The sequence below is a fragment of the Cebus imitator genome, unplaced genomic scaffold (assembly GCF_001604975.1).
Source record: "Cebus imitator isolate Cc_AM_T3 unplaced genomic scaffold, Cebus_imitator-1.0 Scaffold330, whole genome shotgun sequence".
In the NCBI taxonomy this organism is placed as follows: domain Eukaryota; kingdom Metazoa; phylum Chordata; class Mammalia; order Primates; family Cebidae; genus Cebus; species Cebus imitator.
This window is the reverse complement of record NW_016107645.1, coordinates 1,393,329-1,415,532: the sequence shown is the minus strand read 5'-3', so window position 1 is coordinate 1,415,532 and position 22,204 is coordinate 1,393,329. Positions and strand designations below refer to the sequence as shown.

The following is a 22,204-nucleotide window of genomic DNA, read 5'->3' as shown; positions in this document are numbered from 1 at the left end:
TTATCACACTAGTCCAAGCTAATATCTTCTTCCCTGGAGTATGTCTTAAGAAACGGAATTTTATATTAGTTGTATTACCTGATTATCATCTATAAGCTTACTACACTATAAGCTCCATTAGACTAGGTTTTTGTTCATTTTGACTCACTATTTTATCTCTGGCATCATGTATTATTTCTTTGCTTATAGTGGCTTGATATGTATTTGCTGAATAAATGGGCAAATGGATAAATTATGCAAGTAAGTGTATAATTTTCATCACAATAAACATTCATGTATAAAGCAAGGATTCATATCCGAATCATATAAGAGAAAAAATCTGAATTTAACAGAATGCTAGGAAGCAGATGAATTTGGATTCAAATTTAGATCTTCTCAATTTCCCTAACTCTGACTCCTGAGTGTCTTTCCATCCGTATACCATGATGCATATTGAACCTTATGAAACATTCTGTCTTCATTTAACTTACAGCCATAGACTCAGAGAATTAGCTCTAATTTTTCATGCAGTTATCTGTGACTATAAAAATAGTGCTAATGGAAGGCATTCTAATGCTTTAAAATATACAGCATTCACTCCAAATACTTTAAAAGAAACATTTTAATTTTGTGAATGAAAATGTTTAATAGCCCACACTCCAAATTAAAATTGATACCAAAATGTATCCAAAGTAATCATCTCACAAAAGGAAAGGGACTTAATTTAAAAAACATTGATTTTTTTATTGAGTGTTTGCCATGTTGTAGACATTATGCTAAGCAATTTATATGTGCAGAAAATAGAACCTATTATTATCCCTATTTTACAGATACGAAAGTTGAGAATTAGAGGAAATAATCAAAGCCAGGAGCCAAATACAACGTCTTTATGATTCCAGACACTGCACTTAACATTAAATTGCCTTCCCAATAAGTAGTTAATTCTTTCATTTTGAGCCATTACTTAGTGAAAAATCAACAAGAACAGTTTTTTCTATTAATAGCATCTGATAATGAGACATTTCAATTATAATCAGATGGAGAAGGAAAATACTATATACATTATAAAGCTTAGCATTTTCGAGGTATTAAATGAGCAAATTGTTTAGTCTTACCCATGAATTCAATTCCCAAGTGGTCTGCTACACCAAAGTCAGCATGGAAGGAAGGGAAAGAGAAAAAGGAAAAGAGAGAAGGGTTAGAAAAAACTCTGTACATGGAAATCAGCGCTTATAAGACTAATCCTCCAAGGTAAGGCATGTGTCTCAATTTTAACTCCTATGTTTGCTTAGAAAAGATAAATTACAGATCACCAACAATAGAGTTGGTCTGAACACTGATGGGTATTTCCCCAAAGCCTCTGAGCTATAGCTTAGAATTTTAGATGGACTAACATTGCATAACTTACGAAGAATGCTAAGTAAAAATTTAGCAAAGAAAAAGAAAAATCGTTATACCATGAATATCTGGCACTAATATTCTTTTCAGAACCCATAATATTTTCTGTGGAATAACTATTTGTTCCACATGAATTTATTTGAACCTCTGTAATAAAAATAACACTGAATAAGCAAGGAACTTCTGTGTGACAGGCCCTAATCAGGTGTGTTTTCCTCCACAAAAAAGCAATGATGTTGGACTTTTTTTTCTCTTTCACTTTTCAGATGAGAAAACTTTGCTTCAGCAAGATTAAAACTCTTACAGAGGTTACAAAATTTGAGACAGATCCATGGCACAAATTCGGTTGATCTGAGCATTAAGCCCTGTGACTGTTTGCCTTGACAGCCCATCCTATCAAACACAAATGGCAGACATGTCCATGTATGTTCTACGTGCATGTAGATCACAGACCATCTTGACCAGCTAACAGCTGCCTGATCAGCAAAGCAATGAACCGTACTGGGCTGGGCCCATGCATTCAACTTTAGATATTCCTCTATTTAAATTTTTTTTTAATCATTTAGTTATTCACTCATTCATTTTTAAAATTCAATGCATTAATGAATAATTTTTTTCTGTTGCCATATTTGTCTGAAGTGAGAATAAGAAAAAAGCTATTGCCACCATTGCATTTGCTTCTGAGACTAATTGCTGAGCTTCCTTTTTTGAGTTCTTTATTTAGCAAATAAGCTTTTCCTCTTAGAAAATGTTCTTTTAGTTACCTTGCTTTCGATGCCTTTTGTGTTTATAAATAAGTCATTTAAAAATTTTATTGTGGAAAAAATGTGTATATATATATGTATATATATGTAACGTAAAATTTATTATTAAAACTATATTTAAGTGGATGACTTAGTGTCATTAGTTATTAGGTTGGTGCAAAAGTAACTGCAGTTTTGCCGTTACTATTAACTTGTTACATTCACAGTGTTGTACAACCAGCACCACCTTTTACAGGTTTACAGAAACTCTGTATCCCTTAATCCAGAATTCCTCATTCCTCCCTCCTCCTAGCCGTTGGTAACTTCTAATCCACTTTCTGTGTCTATCAGTTTGTCTTATGAAGTGTTCACATCTAAAAAAAGATGGTGTCAATGTTTTTAAAAAGTAGATGCATTCGTTTCTTTCCCTGACATTTCTTGACTGCTTACTCTGGGCTCATCATACACACAGTGATAGATATCAGGCACAATTAAGACAGGATTCTTGTTCTCGAGTAGCTCAGAAATGAATGAGAGATCATGGATAAAATGCTCTGGTTATTCATTGTAGTAAGTGCTATAATGGAAAAGCAGAAAATGTGCACTGGATTAAGAGGCCATGGACTATAAACTTGCTCCTGGGAGGGAGAGAATGCAATACAAAGAATGGAGTTTGTACAACCTCATCAAAAAGTGGGCAAAGGATATGAATAGACACTTCCCAAAAGAAGACATGTATGAGGCCAAGAAACATATAAAAAACCTCATCATCACAGAAATGCAAGTCAAAACCACAATAAGATACCATCTCATACCAGTTAGAATGGCAATTATTAAAAAGTCAGAAAACAACAAATGCTGGCAAGGATGTGGAGAAATAGAAATGCTTTTACACTGTTGGTGGGAGTGTAAATTATTTCATATATTATGGATGACAGTGTGGCAATTCCTCAAGTATCTAGAAACAGAAATACCATTTGATCTAGCAATTCCATTACTGGGTATATACTCAAAGGATTATAAATCATCCTACTATAAAGATACATGCACATGTATGTTTATTGCAGTACTATTTACAATAGCAAAGACTTGGAACCAACCCAAATGCCAATCTATGATAGACTGGATAAAGAAAATGTGGTGTATATATATATATATATATATATATATATATATATGTATATACACACACCATGGAATACTATGCAGCCATATAAAAGAATAAGCTCATATCCTTTGCAGGGACATGGATGAAGCTGGAAACCTTCATTCTCAGCAAACTAACACAGGAACAGAAAACCCAACACCGCATGTTCTCACTTATAACTGGGAATTGAACAATGAGAACACATGGACACAGGGAGGGGAACATCACATATTGGGGCCTGTTGGGGGATGAGAGACAAAAGAAGAGAGAGCATTAGGACAAATACATAAGGCATGTAGGGCTTAAAACTTATATGACAGGTTGATAGGTGCAGCAAACCACCATGGCACATGTATACCTACGTAACAAACCTGCAGATTCCGCACATGTATCCCAGAACTTAAAGTAAAAATAAAATAAAAAAGAACGGAGTTTGTAGAAAAGTTGGCAAGACTGTTGTCAGTAGGCTTGTTCAGGTTGTTGACTTCTCTGCACAAAATATGTTGAGAGTGAATTCCAAGTAAGAATAGACAAAGAAGTTTATATCAAAGTGAAAGTATTGAAAAGTGAGGTGCAACAAACTACTTTGTCTATATTTACTTTAGATTTGCTCTCAAAATCTTAGAGGCAAAGTGAGCTGCTCAAAAAGAGAGAGATAACCCTTAGTGCCTTGAAGGGATTGCCCTTTATGGGAACTGTACAGGCATATTCATAAAACACTGGTGAGGTCAAGTATGTGAAGGTGGATCTGTGGTTAGTACAGGCACTCAGTATCCACATTCATTAAGACACATCACATGTATCATTAGCACATAAAATCTCTATCTAAGGATTTTTTTTTGGATATTAAAATGAGAAAAATATTACCGTAAGCTAAACCTTGAATCTAGCTACACGTGTAAGGCCCTGCAGAAGTCTCTGCCCTTCTCCCAATGCCCAGCAGGCAGAAACTTGTAGCTAATAGTTTCTTGTGTTTTGGGTGTTGATTGGCTGGAGACTGGGGAAGTTACATCAGGAATAAGGGACTTTTGTTCTCTTCCCCAAACCCATATTGAGAATTAGAAACTTGTAACCATCTGGCAGTCTGTTGGTATTCGGTAGGACCCAGTTATCTTGCAAAAGAGTTAGGTGTTGATGCATGAGGGTGCAAGGGGAAAAAGCCAGCTGCAAAAGGGGCCCATGGGGCTTTACACAAAGGATAAATAAGTATGGGTCCTAACCTTACTTATCCTGACTCAAGACCACATTTTCATTATTGTCAAATAAGAAGCTTCATGACTGTGGTACCTAGGACGTTGGAGAGAGACTAGAATTATGGCATTTAAAATAAAGATTACCTATCATTATACTAAAAATAACATTTTAAAAGGCTTGGAATAAAACTAAAGTTTTTCAGACAGGCAGAAGAGGAGGTTGCAGGCAGAAAACCAGGAGGGGAAAGTGTATAGAAATCAGGGAGCAGAGGACCTCAAATAGTGGACCGCAGGTGTCCCATGACGTGAGTGGGCAGTTAGAAGGCCTTTAGATTCAGCCTGTTAGAACAAAAACTTTCCGGTGGAGCTGAGATGGCTCAGATTGGCTGCCTGTCACCTGTTTTGCTGGCAGGTATAACCCCTGCATGGCCTTTCTTCCTTCTTCCGTGACCTTGAGTGCTCTGCCTCTGCAGGTGACAAGGGATATGGAGAATCAGGCAGGCTTTGTGAATCTGTAGACTGTGCTAAGAAATGAGTGGCATTTTTGATAAATGTAGGGCCAAACTGAATGCTTTGAAACCTCAACACATTCATAGCCAGTAGCAGAGACAGAAATCAGAATTTGAAAATGATTGAAACATTGAAGAATATAAGTAGAAATCTTCTTAAGAGAAAGAAAATCTGTCCTCTTTTAACATAACAGAAAAGTTGCATCCAATTATCAGAGTTGTTAACTTTAAGAAATACTCTCAAGCAAGATGACATTTATATGTTTATAATTTAAAGGGAAATTACTAATGTTTTACAATAGCTTATTCATGGAAACTGATACCACTGAAAATAGAAACAAAAAGTTAACTCTTATGTAAAATTTCTTTCTTTCTTTCTCATGCACACACACACACTCACACTCACACTCACATATACATGCTTCCATTGTTTTATTAAAATGTTAAACACTGTGATTATTATTGCTGAGTTTAAGAAACTGACAGGATTCGGTTCATACGGAAGAATTAATGAAAATCCATGAAGAACAGAAGACAAAGGCAATTCATTTTGTCATTTGGGCCATAAACCACACCACTTCTCATAACCCTTCCTGGCTGGCTATACTCCAAAGCAAACAGTGTGCCCAGGAATATTCAGGCCTGAGGGAAAACATCAAGAGAGACAGGGGAAGAGTATTTACTGAGCACTTACTGTGTACCGGGAAATGCCTGAAGTATTATCTCACAGCAATTTAGAAGATTATTATAATGCTCATTTTACAGGTAAGAAACAGAAGCGCAGAGAGGTGAATTAGCTTTCTCTAAACCACACTACCTGTAAGTGCTGGGAACATGATTGAGCCCAGGCCAGCTTGGCTCTTAGCTACCAGTAATACTCAAAGTTTACTTATCCCCTTCCTATAAAGAAAAAGCTAATTTTTACAAAATTATCAGGTAATGAGATCTTCAGGGAAGAATTATTTAATCCACTTAAGAGAACAAGTTGTTTTCAAATATCCTCAGGCAGAGTAGAAGCACCACTTATTTACTTTCTCACCCCTAGTTTATTGATGAAGTGCCAAATATAAGCTAGGTAGCAGGGTAGACAAAGGAAGACAACTGCTGTCTGTCTCCAAGGAGTCAAACTGGCCAATCCTTAATATTTCTTCATTGGTTACCAGGGAAATTTCTTCACAATGAGGCTGGCCTAGTTGAAGTTATTTGCTTGTATATACAGCAAGTGATATATAAAATGTTGAGTCTGAAAATATGCCCAACATTGGACCAGATGATCTTACGAGGGGCAACATACTTAATAAATGCCAGCAACCCTGCTGCAGAACCGAAGCATTCTTAAGGTTTTAGGACTAGGTACCTGTCTAGTGAAACAAATTGAATTGTTTTTTAACACCAAAATATCCTAGAACACACTTGGAAATTCAAAGCCCGCATTTTTTAATTAACAAAAAAAATATAAATTTATGTGTACAACAAGGTATTTTGAAATACATACACATTGTGGAATGGCTAAATCAGGTTAATTAACATATGCACTCACATACTTATCTTTATGTGGTGAGAACAGTTGAAATGTACTCTGTTAGTAAATGCATTGTTATTAACTATCGTTGCCACGTTGCACAATAGTTCTCTTGAACTTTTTCTTCTTATCTAACTGCTAGCTTAAATTTAAGGCCCAGGTATTTCTAAAGTATTCACAATTCCGCGTGTGAATACAAAATACAAATATAATACAAAACCTCTTGTTTATATGTTGACAAAAAGGGAATGCTGACAGTCCCCCATGTGGGACGGCTGCGACAGAGCAAGTGAAAACATCGTTGACTTGATTTCAATCTCAGGATGCCTACTTTCAAGACATTACCCAGCCTATGAACAGGAACTCACTGCAATGCAGCCCTGGGACAAAACAGCACAATGTGGGTTTCAGCATCAGCCCTGAGCTAAAAGTAATGGAGTGAGATGACTCTGATCATAGAAGAGTCCCGAATGAGATGATTTAAACCCTGGTCTATGGGATACGGAAAAACATCTTCCAGGAAAATATTGATCTGTGTTTTAAAAAGTTAGACGCCTGCCTGGAAGTTAAATGGGCTTCTCTGCTGCAAGCATCTCCCAAACCCCTCCTAGGTGTGTAGAGAGTCTATGGGCAGTAGTTCAGTGACAGCATTTCCAACTTGATGAATACAGCCACGTTGTCATGAAGAGCACCCAGTGTAACTAGTAATACAAAGTACCTGCTCTGGGAAATACCTGCCATAGGAGTGTGGAGCAAACCACCCACTCAGTTACAAAACATGTCAGTCATAAATGCTTTATCTTAATAACTGAACTGAAATCTAACGTTAGATTCCACCTACAGATCCCTGTCAAGTGACTTTTTCACTGATGACACTCTAGGTAGAGGTAGCCCATTGCTACTGAGAAGCGTAAACTGGATTTGTGAAGAAGGCAAGCAGGGTCTTGAACATTTGCTAACCATAACACCTAAACTCATCACTCTCTAGCATGGACAAGATGCTGAGATGTCCCATGTTGAGACATTGCCCTGCATGTCCTGGTTTATTACAGCAAAAGAGGCAAGCTAGGAAAGGCTGGGGTAGACTTTAAGGTTTCTGATTAGGAGGGGAGAAAGGAATGGGGCTGGCTCTGGCTGCAGTTGCTGAGGGAAGCTGCAGGTTAGAAAACAAAAGATGGGATCCACAGAATACATACATTTCAAAAAGCTAAAGGGTCAAAGGACAGGGGAATAAGACACTTGATGGTCACTAACAGAAAGTGGCAGCAGGAAGGAGCATGGCAGGCAGAATCTCTTTGGCCTTAGATCCCAGAGTGGGAAAGGGGCACAGGGAACTGTCAAGAGTGTGAGCATGCTCCCAGTGAGTGAGGCAGGAAAACTCTGTTCTAGGAGCTGTGTTCAATCCTAGAATGCCGATCCTAAAAGGAAAGGGGTATTATCACTGCATCCTTTTTCTGGTATTTTATCCTTAGTGCAAGATTTAGGATATTAATGCGGGGCTGATTCTAAACTTCATGCTCCCTTTATGAAATTATGCGGTCACTAAATGCATAATTTTATTTTTATGGACACACATATTTAATTTTAGATTTACACATGTTCACAAGTAAAAAGTGGAAGGTAAAATCAGATTAATCAAAAGAAATGGATACTTCTCTCAATACCTCTGAGAAGTAATTCCTGCTAATTTTTTTTTTGTGTGTTAGTTCTTTCCAGTCTTCCTTCCACATATGTAAAATTAACTAAATGTCAATTTTACGTGGAATCATCCTATTTTATGTGCCTAAATCAGGGGTCTCTCTGTAGCCACTGCAGCTCTGTAATCCCAATCTCCCACACCCAACCTCCATCTTATCAGAACTGACAGCTTTTTCCACTGCAGAGAGTGGGTCACGACATTATTACTGTGGTCAGCCTCACACCAGACAGGCCATCAGTAATGCAGGAGGCAAAACCGCTTTTCCAGAAAAGCACACAGCCCCTGTCTCCTTTCTCAGGGCCGTGATACAGAGCATGATCTCTTGATTTTTCTTCCCCAAAGCTCCACTGCTGATACCTGTATTTCATAATCTCTTATCATCCTCTAAATAAGAATGTTGATTTGTATCAAAGGATGGGGAGAAGCAGGCAGCCATGGAGACTGTGCCCCATGTTAAGGAAATTCAAGATGAGCATTCTGCTCTGCAAAGTGAAGGTTCAGGGGAGACCATCGGCTTAGGCTGTCCCTCAAAGATAGATTTTGACTAAACAAAAGGTAGAATTTTGCAGTGAAAACATCTTGGAGCATTACACTGAACTCAGATTCCATTTTTGCAATTACTGATTAACGGATTTAGTAAGAAAGACCATTATAGAGAAGAACTCTTCATTGAAAAATAAAATCCTTCTTTAGTGCGTCTGTCACCAGTGATAGTAACTGTGTACAGGTGAATACACTAGAGTTCCTGCTTTTGAGACTCACATGTGTCCCCCATGATCCTCTCACATTTTATCAGCTTTCTAAAATTCTTACATTTTGTCACCAGGCACTTCTACTTCCACACATATCCCTGTTTTTGTTTGTTTCTGAGACAGAGTCTCGCTCTGTCTCCCAGGCTGGAGTGCAGTGGCATGACCTCGGTTCATTGCAGCCTCTGCCTCCTGGGTTTAAGCAATTCTCCTGCCTCACCCTCCCAAGCAGCCGGGATCACAGGCACGTGCCACCATGTCCAGTCAATTTTTGTATTTTTAGTAAAGACAGGGTTTTGCCATGTTGGCCAGACTGGTCTCAAACTCCTGGCCTTACATGCTGGGATTACAGGCGTGAGCCACTGTGCCTGGCCCACATATCCTTTTATCTAATTTAAAAATTACCCTATAAAGTAGTGCAACTGAGCCCCATTTAACAATAAAATAAAAAGCTTCTGTGAAAAACTAAAGGTAATGTTCATAGATTCCTAGATCCCTAGGATGGGGAAAAAAATCTCAAATCCCAGGCCTGAAGGGTAGTCATTTCTTTTTCTAACTCTTTCATCACTCTACCCTACCACAGAACCTGACATTTTGTGGACACTCAATATGTATTTACTACATGAGTAAAATGCCATCTGGTTAAGCCCTCGGCATGTGACATCTATATGTCTTTCAGAGCATATCCAGCCTGTTCCCTGTCACTTCTGAGTTTTTGATGATTCCAAGCAACGTGACACCTCTGGTGGCAACTCATTCAATATTGAAAAACAATATCCACAAATGTTTCCAGAAAACTCCTCCATATCAAAGTACATTCAAATGCTGGTCATTTGAATCTACAATTCTGGAGTCAAAAAACCACTACATTATTACCCAAGAAGGTCCAACTCACGTTTGTCTTTGTTACATAATTTTTGTATATAATTTAATATTCACTTAAGTGTTCTACTACCAGAAAAAATATCAAATTTTCTGTGGTCATTAAAATGCTATTATATATGCTATTTGAGACTTTTTCCCCTTAACAATGTCAGTTTAATCAACCTTTGTAATAGCTGTCACATGTTCTTTTTTTTTTTTTTTTTTTGATTCTATCTTTTCAGCTTCAATCTTTATTAGCATCAATGAAGGTACACAGCTGGACGTGGCGGCTCACACCTGCAATGCTAGCACTTTGGGAGGCCAAGGCAGGTGAATCACTTGAGCCCAGGAGTTCCAGACTTGCCTGGACAACATAACTAAACTCCATCTCTACAAAAATCAGCCGGGCATGGTGGTGCATGCTTATGGTCCCAGCTACCAGGAAGGCTGAGGTGGGAGGATGACTTGGACCTGGGAAATCGAGGTTGCAGTGAGCCGAGATAGAGCCACTGTCCTCCAGCCTGTGCAACAGTGTCACCATTTCTTAAAAAAAAAAAAAAAAAAAAAAAAAAAAAGACACACAGAGGAGTTTATAATTAATAAATGGAAGGGTTATAATAAAATAAGGGAAAGTCTACTCAAAAAAGAGAGACAAATGAAAGAAAGGATTACATGGCAAACAGTCATGAAGTTTATATATGTGTTTGCAATTATCATATGAACTGATGGAAGCCTTTGTTCACAGATTGCTTTAATACCATGCTTTTACTCATACTTCTAAATTCAGATTGCAAAATCATTATGATAAATACTGGTTCACAAAATGGTGGGCATTTTTAAGAAACATTGCTCTGAGCTGCACTCCACTAAAGAAAAAGCAAAGACAACTCACCCCCACTTGCCATCATAGATGACACCTTGTGACATGAAGATACTAGAATAGGAACCCTTTGCTGCCCAACTGTCTAAGACAGAGGAACCAAGCAGAAAAGCGACCCAGGGGGTCCAGATAGAGGATTCTTAGTCCTGGACCAACTGCCCAAGATACTTATCTAGAGCAGCCAAATTTTGTAATGTAATGGATATGGTAGAAAATCTCTTTACTGATGACTTAAGAAAAGAGAATGTCCATGGAGAAAATAGTGAAAAGAATTCATTCTAAAAAGGCAAGTTCTAACTAGGTGGAGGTACTTTTAGGTTAAGACTCAGGAAATTAGGCAGCAACTGATGCCATCAAGAAATGGTGTGAGGTAAGACAAGATGAACTCACATTTAAAAAAAAATGTTTTGTTAACTACTCATCAAGTTAGGCTTATATTTAGTGGCAAGGCACGGTAGCTTCTGAAGGTCAGGCTGGTCCATGGTTAAAGTCTGGTTGGCTCTGTTTACTTTTATACAAAGTGTCTGCTTATGTGGAAAAAAAATCATTGCATAACAAATTGTTCTTCAAATGCAGAAGGTAGCTAGCTATTTAAAGTTCTCTCATAGAAAATCACTGAAAGATTAAAAGAAAACAAAAAACAAATAATACCTTTTTTTCCCCTTTCCTCCAAAACTCCAAGCATTCTGTTCTGCTCATGCTACCCCAAAGAGACCCTTGTACACAACATACATCATCTTTTTGTTCGAGCCATTCCATTAGCTTAAATGTCTTTCCTGATAAACTCCCAAGTCTTCCTGTAACAAACTCTTCCTATCTTTCATGCTCCCACTACCTTCTCCCCAAGCCTTGATAACTTTCTATATGTATTTTAGAGATACTTGACTGGAAATAATTATTTTACTCGGCACCCTATTAGTGTGATAAACTTCTCAATGTGGTCTGCAGATGTCAGAAGCTAATTATGGATGAATTCAGAAATTTCTAATTTCACATAACTTAGCCATTACCAAGGCAAACAGATAGAATCTACAACATGCTTCCTTGAAACTACCACCTACATATTATATATTTGGGAATCTGAATGACATCTTCCTCCCTCATCTTCATAGCATCCTTGCTAGTAATGGTATTTTATCCAAGAGAAAACTGAGTTTTGGAGAGGTGAGCTAATTTTCTTTCTTTTTTTAATAGCTGCATTTTGTTTTATTATAATTATTTTTTAAATTTTACTTTAAGTGCTGGGATACATGTGCTAAACACGCAGGTCTGTTACATAGGTTTACTTGTGCCATGGTGTTTTGCTGCACCTGTCAACTCATCATCTAGGTTTTAAGCCACACACGCACTAGGAATTTGTCCTACTGCTCTCCCTCCCCTTTCCCCCAACATTCCGGAGAGGCCCCAGAGTGTGTGATGTTCCCCTTACTGTGTCCATGTGTTCTCATTGTTCAACTCCTACTTATGAGTGTTAATTTTCTTAAGATACACCGTATCTTACCTTGTTAAACCATGCAGCCTTCACCCACAGAAAGCTTTTCACCTTGCTTAGTGTGCCCTGTGGATCGGTGAGGCTGCAGCCCTATCCTGCTTCTCCAGGGCTATCCCCATGTTCCCTTTCCAATTCCAAAGTCCCAACTTGCTCATATGCAGTCTGGTAAGCTTCATGTCTACAGACTCACTTCTAGTAAAACCAGCCCTGGAATGCCTATCTTTCCCTACAGAGGGTCACCACTACAAACGGTCTTTTGTGGAATTCTGTATATCTATATATTCTGAGTTTCATCACACTCCACTCTATTATAATTATTAGTTCACTTGCCCATCTTCTCCAAGTGATTGTAAGCAATTTAATTAAATGATTTGCTTAATTTTTCTTTATATTGTAGATTTCAGGACAATTCCTGGCACAGATCAAGCATTTGAACAAATTAAAAAAGAAAAAAGAAAAAACCCTAAATAACGTCGTGGACTTTTGAACTTTGTTCAAGGTGATCTCTGTTATTTGTAGTTCCTTCTCTTCTATATCCCTTCTTCTATTGCCTTAGGGAAGGGAGGTGTTGGCAATAAAAAGAGAGAGAGAAAAATATTTGAAGTTATTCAATCCTTAGCCCAGAAGAAATAAAGGTACAGAAAAATAGATTTCATGGTATAGGCAAAGGACCAGATGCCCTCTGCAGATTAATACATTAAAGATTTTCTAGGTGAAGGCAATAAATGGAAAAAAGTCCAAAATGCCTGGGAGAAGACCTGCAGCAGTAAATATGCACACTGCTGCTGCTAAACCATGCATTTCTTCCCCTGCCTCCTGCTCCAATGAGAGAAAATAAAAGAATTGTCAGTGCCACAGAGAATCTGCCCAACCCCCAAGCTCCGTGTCCTCCAAGAGCACCAATGCTTAGGCTCAACTCACACCTCTTCCCAAAGTTTGATGCAAACCCCAGGAAGCTGGAATTAGATAAATGAACGGTGATTACACTTTTCTCTATGCCATTGAAATGTAACTTTAAATAGAAAATTAGGAAATTTAAAGAATAAAAAAATAATACAGCATAAGTTTTTATGCCTAATCTAGGCAGTCACTATTTACTTTACATGACTTAACTCACCGAAAACCTACAGCAACATTATAGAGTAGGTTCTATTTTTATTCCCATTTTAGAGATACAATTGAGACATGGGTTAACTAATTTCCTCAACTTGTAATAAAAACTGCTGGAATTCAAACTCAGGTGATAGGTTTCAAGTATTCACCCTTTGAATTCAGTGCATCTATGGTCAGTCTTACCACACACCCACCTCACATTTTGTAGATTGAGTTTTGTTCTTGCTGCAAAATTAAGAAGCTATTTAATTAACTTACTATATTTCGAAGCTAGATACAATCTCACTGAACTCAATGTTGTCATGCTATCTTTACGTTTTACTTTATTTTAAACTTCTCTTTTTTAAAATTGGCATTGCTTGCTCTTACAAAATTAGGAGTTTAAAATAAGGTAATCTGCATGGCAACTAAACAAAATTATTAAACAACTAGGTGCAAATCATTTTTCAACCAATTTTGGAGCTTTCGTGCTGTTAAGCACTTACTATTGGAACATTCTTGCTATCAGCATTTGATATTATTAAACTGAACAATTTCATTTGGTGTCAATTCAGTTTGAATTTTTGTTTTAAGTAATTGTTCTTTTATTCAGGTTGATAGATGGATGGTGAATCCAAGATGAGTTCAAAACTGTAGGAAATTTAAATAAAAGCTTTCCCTCGTTGTTCAAATTGAGCTTTCACTAGAGGAAATGAAATTCATTTGCTCATTGCAGGGACCAAAAGGTGACAGGAGCCACAAAGGGGACCAGAAATGTCAATCAAAGATGTGAGTGGGAGGAGTGAATCTTGTGATAGCTGATAACCTCATTGCCCTGGATGACTGCATGGCTCCAGCAAGTCAAATTCTCTTCTGTACCAACTTCATCTGTTCCTTCCAGCACTAATACGTAGTGCCTGCTTTAAGATGCTTCTCCTAAGTACAAACTCCTTGAAGCATCCTCTAGAAAACTTGTCTCCATTCCTCTGTCAATTACTTTCTTGTACCTGCAATGCTTTGTCTAAGTGTTGACTTAGCCCCTCATGTCTTCCACCAACAAGCTGGCTCAAGCCAACCACTTCTCTCACCTGGATGGTTTTTACTGTAGAAGCCACCTCCCTGATTTATCTGCTTCCACATTTGCTCCCTACCTACAGTCTCTTCCCACACAGTCCAGAGAGATCCCTTTAAAACTTAGATCACACTACCCCTTTCCTTGAAAATCCCTCCCATGGCATCTCATCTCACTCAGAACAGAAGCCAGAGTCCATCAGAATCTAAAATGGACCTATGCAATCTATGCCTCTCTGACCACACTCCTCCTACCATTTCCCCTCTTTCTTACTCCATCCAATTCAGCCAAATTAACCTCTTAACAAAATACATTCTTCTTCCTCAGAACCATGGGTTGGCTGCTGCACCTGCCTGTAATGGTCTTCTTTCAGACATTTACAAAGCTCAATCTCTCACCTTCTTTCACTCCTGATGGCATTTTATCAGAGGTCATGTCATATAAAACAGCACTTCTATCCTCCTCACCCTACTTTTCTTTACTCCTAACAATTTACTACCGTATGAACAATAATCATGTCTCTCTGGTAATTTCCTATATCCTTTTCTGCTCCACACTAGAATGTAAAGGTCTGTGAGGCAGGGGCTTCACCATGTGTTAGTTGTCTAGGGTTTCCATAACAAAGCACCAGAAACTAGAGGCCTTAAACAACAGTAACATATCCTCTCCCAGTTCTGGAAGGTGGAAGTCTGAAAACAAGGTGTCAGTAGTGTTGGTTCCATCTCAGAACTGTGAGGCAGAATCTGTCCTGTGCCACTGTCCTACCTTCTCATGGTTCACTGGCAACATTTGCTATTCTTTGGCTCGTAGAAGCATTGCCCTGATCTCTCCCTTCATCTTTACGTGGTGTTCTCCCTGTGTGCATGTCTGTGTCCAAATTTCCCCCTTTGATAAAGATAGAAGTTATATTCGATTAGGGCCCATGCTAAAGATCCCATTTTAATTTGATTACCTGTTTAAAGACCCCCATCTCCATATGAGATCACTGAAGTTACTGGTATTAGGACTTGTATTAGTCCGTTGTCACACTGCTAATAAAGACATAAACAACACTGTGTAATTTATTATGAAAAAGAGTTTTAATGGACTCACAGTTCCACATGACTGGGAAGGCCTCACAATTATGGTAAAAGGCAAAGGAGGAGCAAAGGCACATCTTACATGGTGGCAGGCAAGAGAGCATGTGCAGGGGAACCACCCTTTATAAAACCTTCAGACTACTGAGACTTACTCACTATCACGAGAACAGCATGGGAAAACCCACCCCATGATTCAATTATCTTCCTCTGGTTCCCTCCTAATAGTCTCCCAATGTTTTTACTCATTTCAGCATTAACTCAAAAGTGCACAGTCCAACGTCCCATCTGAGACAAGGCAAGTCCCTTCCACCCATGAGCCTATAAAATCAAAAGCAAGTTAGTTACTTCCTAGATACAATGTGAGTACAGGCATTGGGTAAATGCACCCATTACAAATGGGAGAAACTGACCAAAATGAAGGGGCTACAGGCCCTGTGCGAGTCTGAAATTCCACAGGGCAATCAGATCTTAAAGCTCCAAAATGATCTTATTTGGATGCATGTCTCATATACAGGTCATCATGATGTAAGAGGTGGGTTCCCATGGTCTTGGGCAGGACATAACATATAAATCTTTAGAAGATAAAATTTAAGCCGTAAGGATGTGTTTGTGTTGTTTTATTCATTGTATCTATGACATCCAGCACAATGTCTGGGATAAAGTAGGTGCTCAACAAATATTTTTTAGTGACCCAATGAAATTCATCATATTGAAATGCAGCAAAGGCCAATTTACTCATTCATACTTTTCCAGCTCCCTGTGATCTTGGTATCAAACTCATGACTGTAATACAAACTACTCCTTTTACTGTCATGCTTTTTTCTCTGCATATATGTTTATCTGTTATCTCCAAATAAAATAAAATTTTAATTAGTTATTTAAATCTTTAGCAATATTTACTCAATGCCTACTCTATAACATGTTCTGTGAACCCTTGTGAGGATATTAGGATAAATAAATTAAATTTAAAAATCTTGTCAAATTCCATGAGCTCAAAATACAATTTCTAAATCCAAATTTAGCCAGCAACTCAAGGTTTCCACTGATACAACCCTGAACTAAGCTCTGGGAATGCAAAAGTGTTGAAGACATGGTTGGTGCCCTAAATAAGTTTTCAGTCTCAGGTGAAGGGATGCCGTGTCCCCCATCAAAAGCATTGAACCACCTCACTGAAGTACTCATGATCTACACATTTTTCTTTCTGAAAATTACCATCTGAAAATATTTGGCTTGGTGGTACCTAAAGGAATGTGATATAGTGAGAAAGATATTAGCATTTAACTATACGGGCTTTCATATCGACCTTAGATAAGTTACTTAACATTGCTATATTTCAGTTCCTCATCTATTGAAGAAATGAAATGCGTATGATTTATGAAACAATTGAATTAGATAATATATCTAATTTGGTAGACATTGTTATTTGACTACTTGATATCTACTCTCCACTGTACTACATCTATCCAAAGTGTCAATATAGACAACTAAAACCCTGAAATTTGCAGCCTTCCTTGTACCATTTAGGGTGGCATGCGACACAGTGCTGTTTTATAAGACCGGAGCAAATAATTTCCAAATGGGGCTTTCAGAAAAGCTCTTTCTAAAGGGACAGATTTAATTGCCACATGCCATTTGCTGGGTGCCTTTTTCTTTAGCCTGGAGGATGGACAGAGCAGCCTTCCTGCAATTTGAAGGCAGCTGCATGAGTTTAGAAAACCACGTACTACAATGGTAGATGAGAGGAACTTCAGGATCTGGATCTCTGATAAGTCTGCAGTGCTGTAACAGCCCCAGACTCCTCTACTTCTGTACTTCTTAGAGCTTCAGAAAAATAAAACCCACAACTTACTCAGACCATGGTTTAATTGGGTTTTCTGATTCTTGCAGCTGAACTTTATCTTAACTGATAAAAGCACAAGCACAATCTCTTGCTCATAGATGTGTATTTGATATGTTCTATTAGGTTCTGTTTGCGCCATAACTCCAAAACCAACCTACTGCAGAATTTATGTAATGAGAACTTTAGATCTATGTCATTTATAAGTGGATATCCTTTTTCTAGAAACAAAGTATTTAAAAGCTATTATACCCCATTATATGCAATTCTTACACTCAAGTATTTATTGTTTTATTGTCTTCATATTGTAAACACACACACACACACCCCATCTTAATATTACTCTCAAAGTCTTCCATTTGTGCTGGTTGTTCTGCTCTTTCAAGTACAGAATCTTCTACCTTAGAATTTTTAGCAGTCCTTCATAAATGAACATTAAGCACTTTCTTATTTGAATTCTATTTGATACTGAAAAATCATCATCATTCAGGAATTCCTTAAAGTAAGCTCTATTTGTTTCATACAAATGCATTTTTAAAAATGCATTTTAATAGATCTGTGTAGGGCAGCAGCATCATCTGCTATTATAATTCCCAAAATTTCAGAATGTTGTAATTGAACATTCTCTTAGCATTTCAGGTTGCATTATCTTCTCTTCCAGGGAGGCTTCATGTCTCTTTGCTTCTGAAGCTTGTGCCAAGCTTGTTTGCTATCTCGTTCTCTTTTGTTGCCAAAATCCGCTGGTTGGAAAAAAGTCTCATGAATGTTCTGCTCAATACAGAATATTCATTCAGAGCATAGTGGTTCCTGCTGCATAGCTAAAAAGATGATTTTTAGTTCTCTAAGCTGTCCTGAATCTATAATCCCATCCATGAAAGGGGATGAAAATGCTAGGAGGAAATTCATCTCTTCTGGGGTAATGATGAAGTATAGCTCAACCAGACAGTGTTTCTCAACTGTAAACTGTTGACAATCTGTATCAGAATCAGCTTGTGCATGCTAAAATGCAAATTCTATGAGCTGTATGTTTAATAAATTCCCAGGGTTACTCTTATGCACTTTAAGTTTGAGTTCTACTCACTTCCCAGGATGCTATATGTGCGTATGTGTTTATGGCAGGTTAAAGGTTACATTGCATTAATATTCCTTCTTAGTACTCTTTGTGATTGGATTTCACAGAAACATTCACGGTAGATAAAACAAAATATCCACTGCGTTGCATCTTTTCATTTTATTCATTTTTTCCTTTTGTTAAGAGATTTATATTCTTCCATGTATGCTTTTCTCCTTCACATATTGCAAAGGCCTGAGACAAATGTTGCATTGACTTAGTTTTTTCTTTTTATTTTCTATTCCCAGTTTATCCATTTCCCACAACTTCGGTCTTTTTCCTATAAAGATTTTTAACATCAATACCCCTTTTCTGCCTGCCCCGGCATGTTTTTAATTCCCCTTGTGCCTTACACGTAGAAGCACACATTGGCGTTTTCCTTCCACTATCAAAACTAATTTTGTAGATCACCAGTTCCTCATTTTCAATAATAATATATGTGTAAAAAAGGAAATTATCTGGCCTCTTCAGGAAGGTGCTTATTGAATAGGGATAATCCCAATGGTTATGACAGTAAGAGCAAGGATCCACCTTCACCAACTTTATTTCCAAATATGAAAGGAAAAAAGATAGTTAATGTGTGTTGATCATTCAATAAGCCAAGTTCTATATGAGACACCACTACTAGCATGTATAAAAGTCAAACAAGCATGTAATACTTGAAGCCCTTTATTTTTTATTTTTATTTTTTGAAATAGAGTCTCGCTTTGTTACCCAGGCTGGATTGCAGTGGTGTGATCTCAGCTCACTGCAACCTCTGCCTCCCAGGTACAAGCATTCCTCCTGCCTCAGCCTCCCAAGTAGCTGGGATTACAGGTACACACCACCACGCCCAGATAATTTTTGTATTTTTAGTAGAAATGGGGTTTCACTATGTTGACCAGGCTGTTCTCAAACTCCTGACCTCAAATGATCCACTTGCCTCAGCCTCCTAAAGTGCTGGGATTACAGGCATGAGCCACCTCTCTTGGCCTGTGAAGCCCTTTAAGTTTGCAACCTATTTTTTTGAAATTTCAAAAATAGAAGCAAAAGAGTTTTTTTCAACACTCATTTAATTAACCCTTTGTTGTTCCTTTGAGGAAATAATTATTTTATTTGCAAACATTCTCTTCATCAGTCTTTTAGTTATTGTAACACAAATGGAGCTCCTTGTTTGGAAAAAGAAAAGACTGTAGAGGCCTTTTGGATCCTAGGAGATTAACTATTTTGTACCATCATGTAAAATATAGTTAAGTTGTAGACAGAATTGACAGAATTGCATCTTGAGAGATTGTTTTCCCATTTTTAGGTAAGAATGTTGAATCTCAATAAGGGTAAGTAAATTGTCCAAAATCATGTAACTGTAAGTAATATTTCAACTTTGAACCCCAGTTTGGGATTCAAGATACACACTGCATCTATCAGAGATTTGAAATTATATCACTGATGCAGAGTGGGAGTGGGAACCCAAAGCTGTTGCTGAGGGCCACCCGGGGGTTCACGGTCCACTCCAGCCATCGGTCACCCGGGTCTTTCTCCAGCACAATTTCAGTGAAATTGTATCAATGATACAATTTCAAATCTCTGATAGATGCAGTGTGTATCTTGATATCAGTCCTGCAAGAGCAGGACTCAAACCCAGTCTTGGCCTCCAGGGATACCTGTTTCCCTGCACTCTGACTCCCAACATCTTCTTTGTATTTGGATTAGTAGAGAGTGCAGCAGTATAGTATCTATAAGGACTAAATACAGAGTCCATCATTGTGCATAATGGGATTTAATTAGAAAGAGACACTTAAGGAAATGTTTTTGTAACAAATAAATGAGGCCCATAAAAGGAGTCACTCACCAGAACATATTAGCTAGCCAGCTTTCTTTTATAATTTCTGCCACTGTGATTTAGTTTACTTTGCTAATATGTAGGAATTTCATCTAAATTCCCAGCTATTTATGGCATTCATAATCTTAGTTAATTTGTGTCTGTATATATATTTATCTATAGATCTATTTATGACAAATGATATGTTAGAGGTTTCAATTATAATTATAGCAACAAGCTCTTTTAAATCTAATATGTTTTGCCATATATATTTAGTTGCTATGTAGATTGGTTTATATTGGATAATGGCTGGATAGCACCTTGATATATTGTGCTTTTAACGTTACTCAGTGTCTCGTTTTATCCTGATTCATCCCATCAACCTTCCCTTGCCTCTTGCCTCTCATTAATATTGCCACTTTTTAACTTTATGTGTTCCCATTTTTAAAATGCATTTGACTGGTATTCCTTCTCCCTTCCCTTCATTTTCCACCTTATCATTGATGTGTGTTTCTTTTAAACAGTAGATGGTTGTGCTTTGCTGTGCTTACCTAACATCGATCTTTAGATGAGAGAATTCAGTTGTTTATATTTATTTTAATAACTAATATGCTTACGCTTATTCCTTCACAATTCCTTATGTTTGTTTTTTAGTTTATATTGACATTTTCCCTTTTCATTACTGTATTAGTCTGTTTTATACTGCTAAAACACTATACTACAGACTGTGTAATTTACAAGGTACAGAAATGTATTGACTCATATTTCCAGAGACCGGAAAGTCTAGGATCAGGGGCTGGCCAAAATCTGACAAGAGGCTTTCTGCTCATCATCCCATGATGGCAGGGCAGAGAGAATGGAGACAGCAAAGGGGGCTAAACTTGTGCTTTGCGGCTAACACCTGTCCCACCCAGGGTCGTGAAGTCCTCATGACATAATTCCCTCTTAAATGTCCCACTTCTTAATATTGTTATAGTAGCAAATTTCAACATGAGTTTTGGAGGGGACAAATATTCAAATAATAAATAATATGATTCAAATAATAATCATATTATTAATGCAATAAGCATGTTTCAGAGTCCCTCATCTTATCCACAAATTTACCTTCTGTGGTTTGAGTTATGTACAGTCAATTATGGTCCAATAATATTATAGTACTTTGAGAGAGATCATCTTCACAAAGTGTTTGGCACAGTATATTGTTATCATTATTCTATCATAAGTTATTGTTAATCTCTTACTGTGCCTAATTTATAAATTAACTTTATCATAGGTGTGCATGTATAGAAGAAAATATAGTTTTAGCCAGGCATGGTGGCTTATGCCTGTAGTCCCAGCTACTCCAGAAGCTGAGGCAGGAGGATGACTTGAGACCAGAAGTTTGAGGCAGCAGTGACCTGTATTACCAGGTCACTTATATGGGTGACAGATTGAGATCCTTCACCTAAAAAATAAATCAAAAATAAAAACATCAGATTCAGTAATATCCATGGTTTCAGGCATTCACTGTGGACTTGGAACATGTCCTTCATTAATTAGCAAAAATTACCTTATGAGCTATTCTAGGTGCTTGGGCTATACCATTGAGCAAAGCAATAAAACCCTACATAGCAAAGACAGGTTATGTTGTGTCTATCAAAACATTTCATTTCCCTCTCATCCACACAGGGAGACTATATTTACCAAATTCCCTTGCAGGTAAGCAGAGCCAAGTTTCTGAGTTCTGACTAATGTAAGAAAAAGGATATATTCTAGTTCCTGGGCTGATTTTAAAAATTCTCCTGCAGTCCCAGAGGGATGAACTGCAAGATGGGTTCTGTATTCCTAAATTCATTCCCAATTTTTTATTTAGCTATATGGAAGCCAGAATTCCTCTCCATTCACACCAATAGACACAATATTTGGCCATGATGAGAGAAAGAAATAAATTTGTTGGGTCAAGTAACAAAAATGTTGATTCATTTTCCATATATGATGCTTACCTTTATATGTCAACTTCGCTAGGCTAGAGTACCCAGTTATTTATCCAAATGCTAATTA

General features: G+C 37.6%; 1 protein-coding gene across 5 annotated transcripts in view; it reads right to left on the bottom strand.

The window, feature by feature from the left end:
* Positions 1 to 22,204, bottom strand: part of NRG3 (neuregulin 3) — a 1,102,351-nt gene that overhangs the window by 121,949 nt on the left and 958,198 nt on the right. For 3 of the 5 annotated variants that reach the window (XM_017504978.2, XM_037730106.1, XM_017504981.2), the window contains exon 4: positions 1,095 to 1,121. In XM_017504978.2, the coding sequence (XP_017360467.1) occupies positions 1,095 to 1,121 (27 nt within the window). The remainder of the gene's footprint in view (positions 1 to 1,094; positions 1,122 to 22,204) is intronic. The other 2 variants (XM_037730105.1, XM_017504982.2) reach the window with 1 other exon arrangement.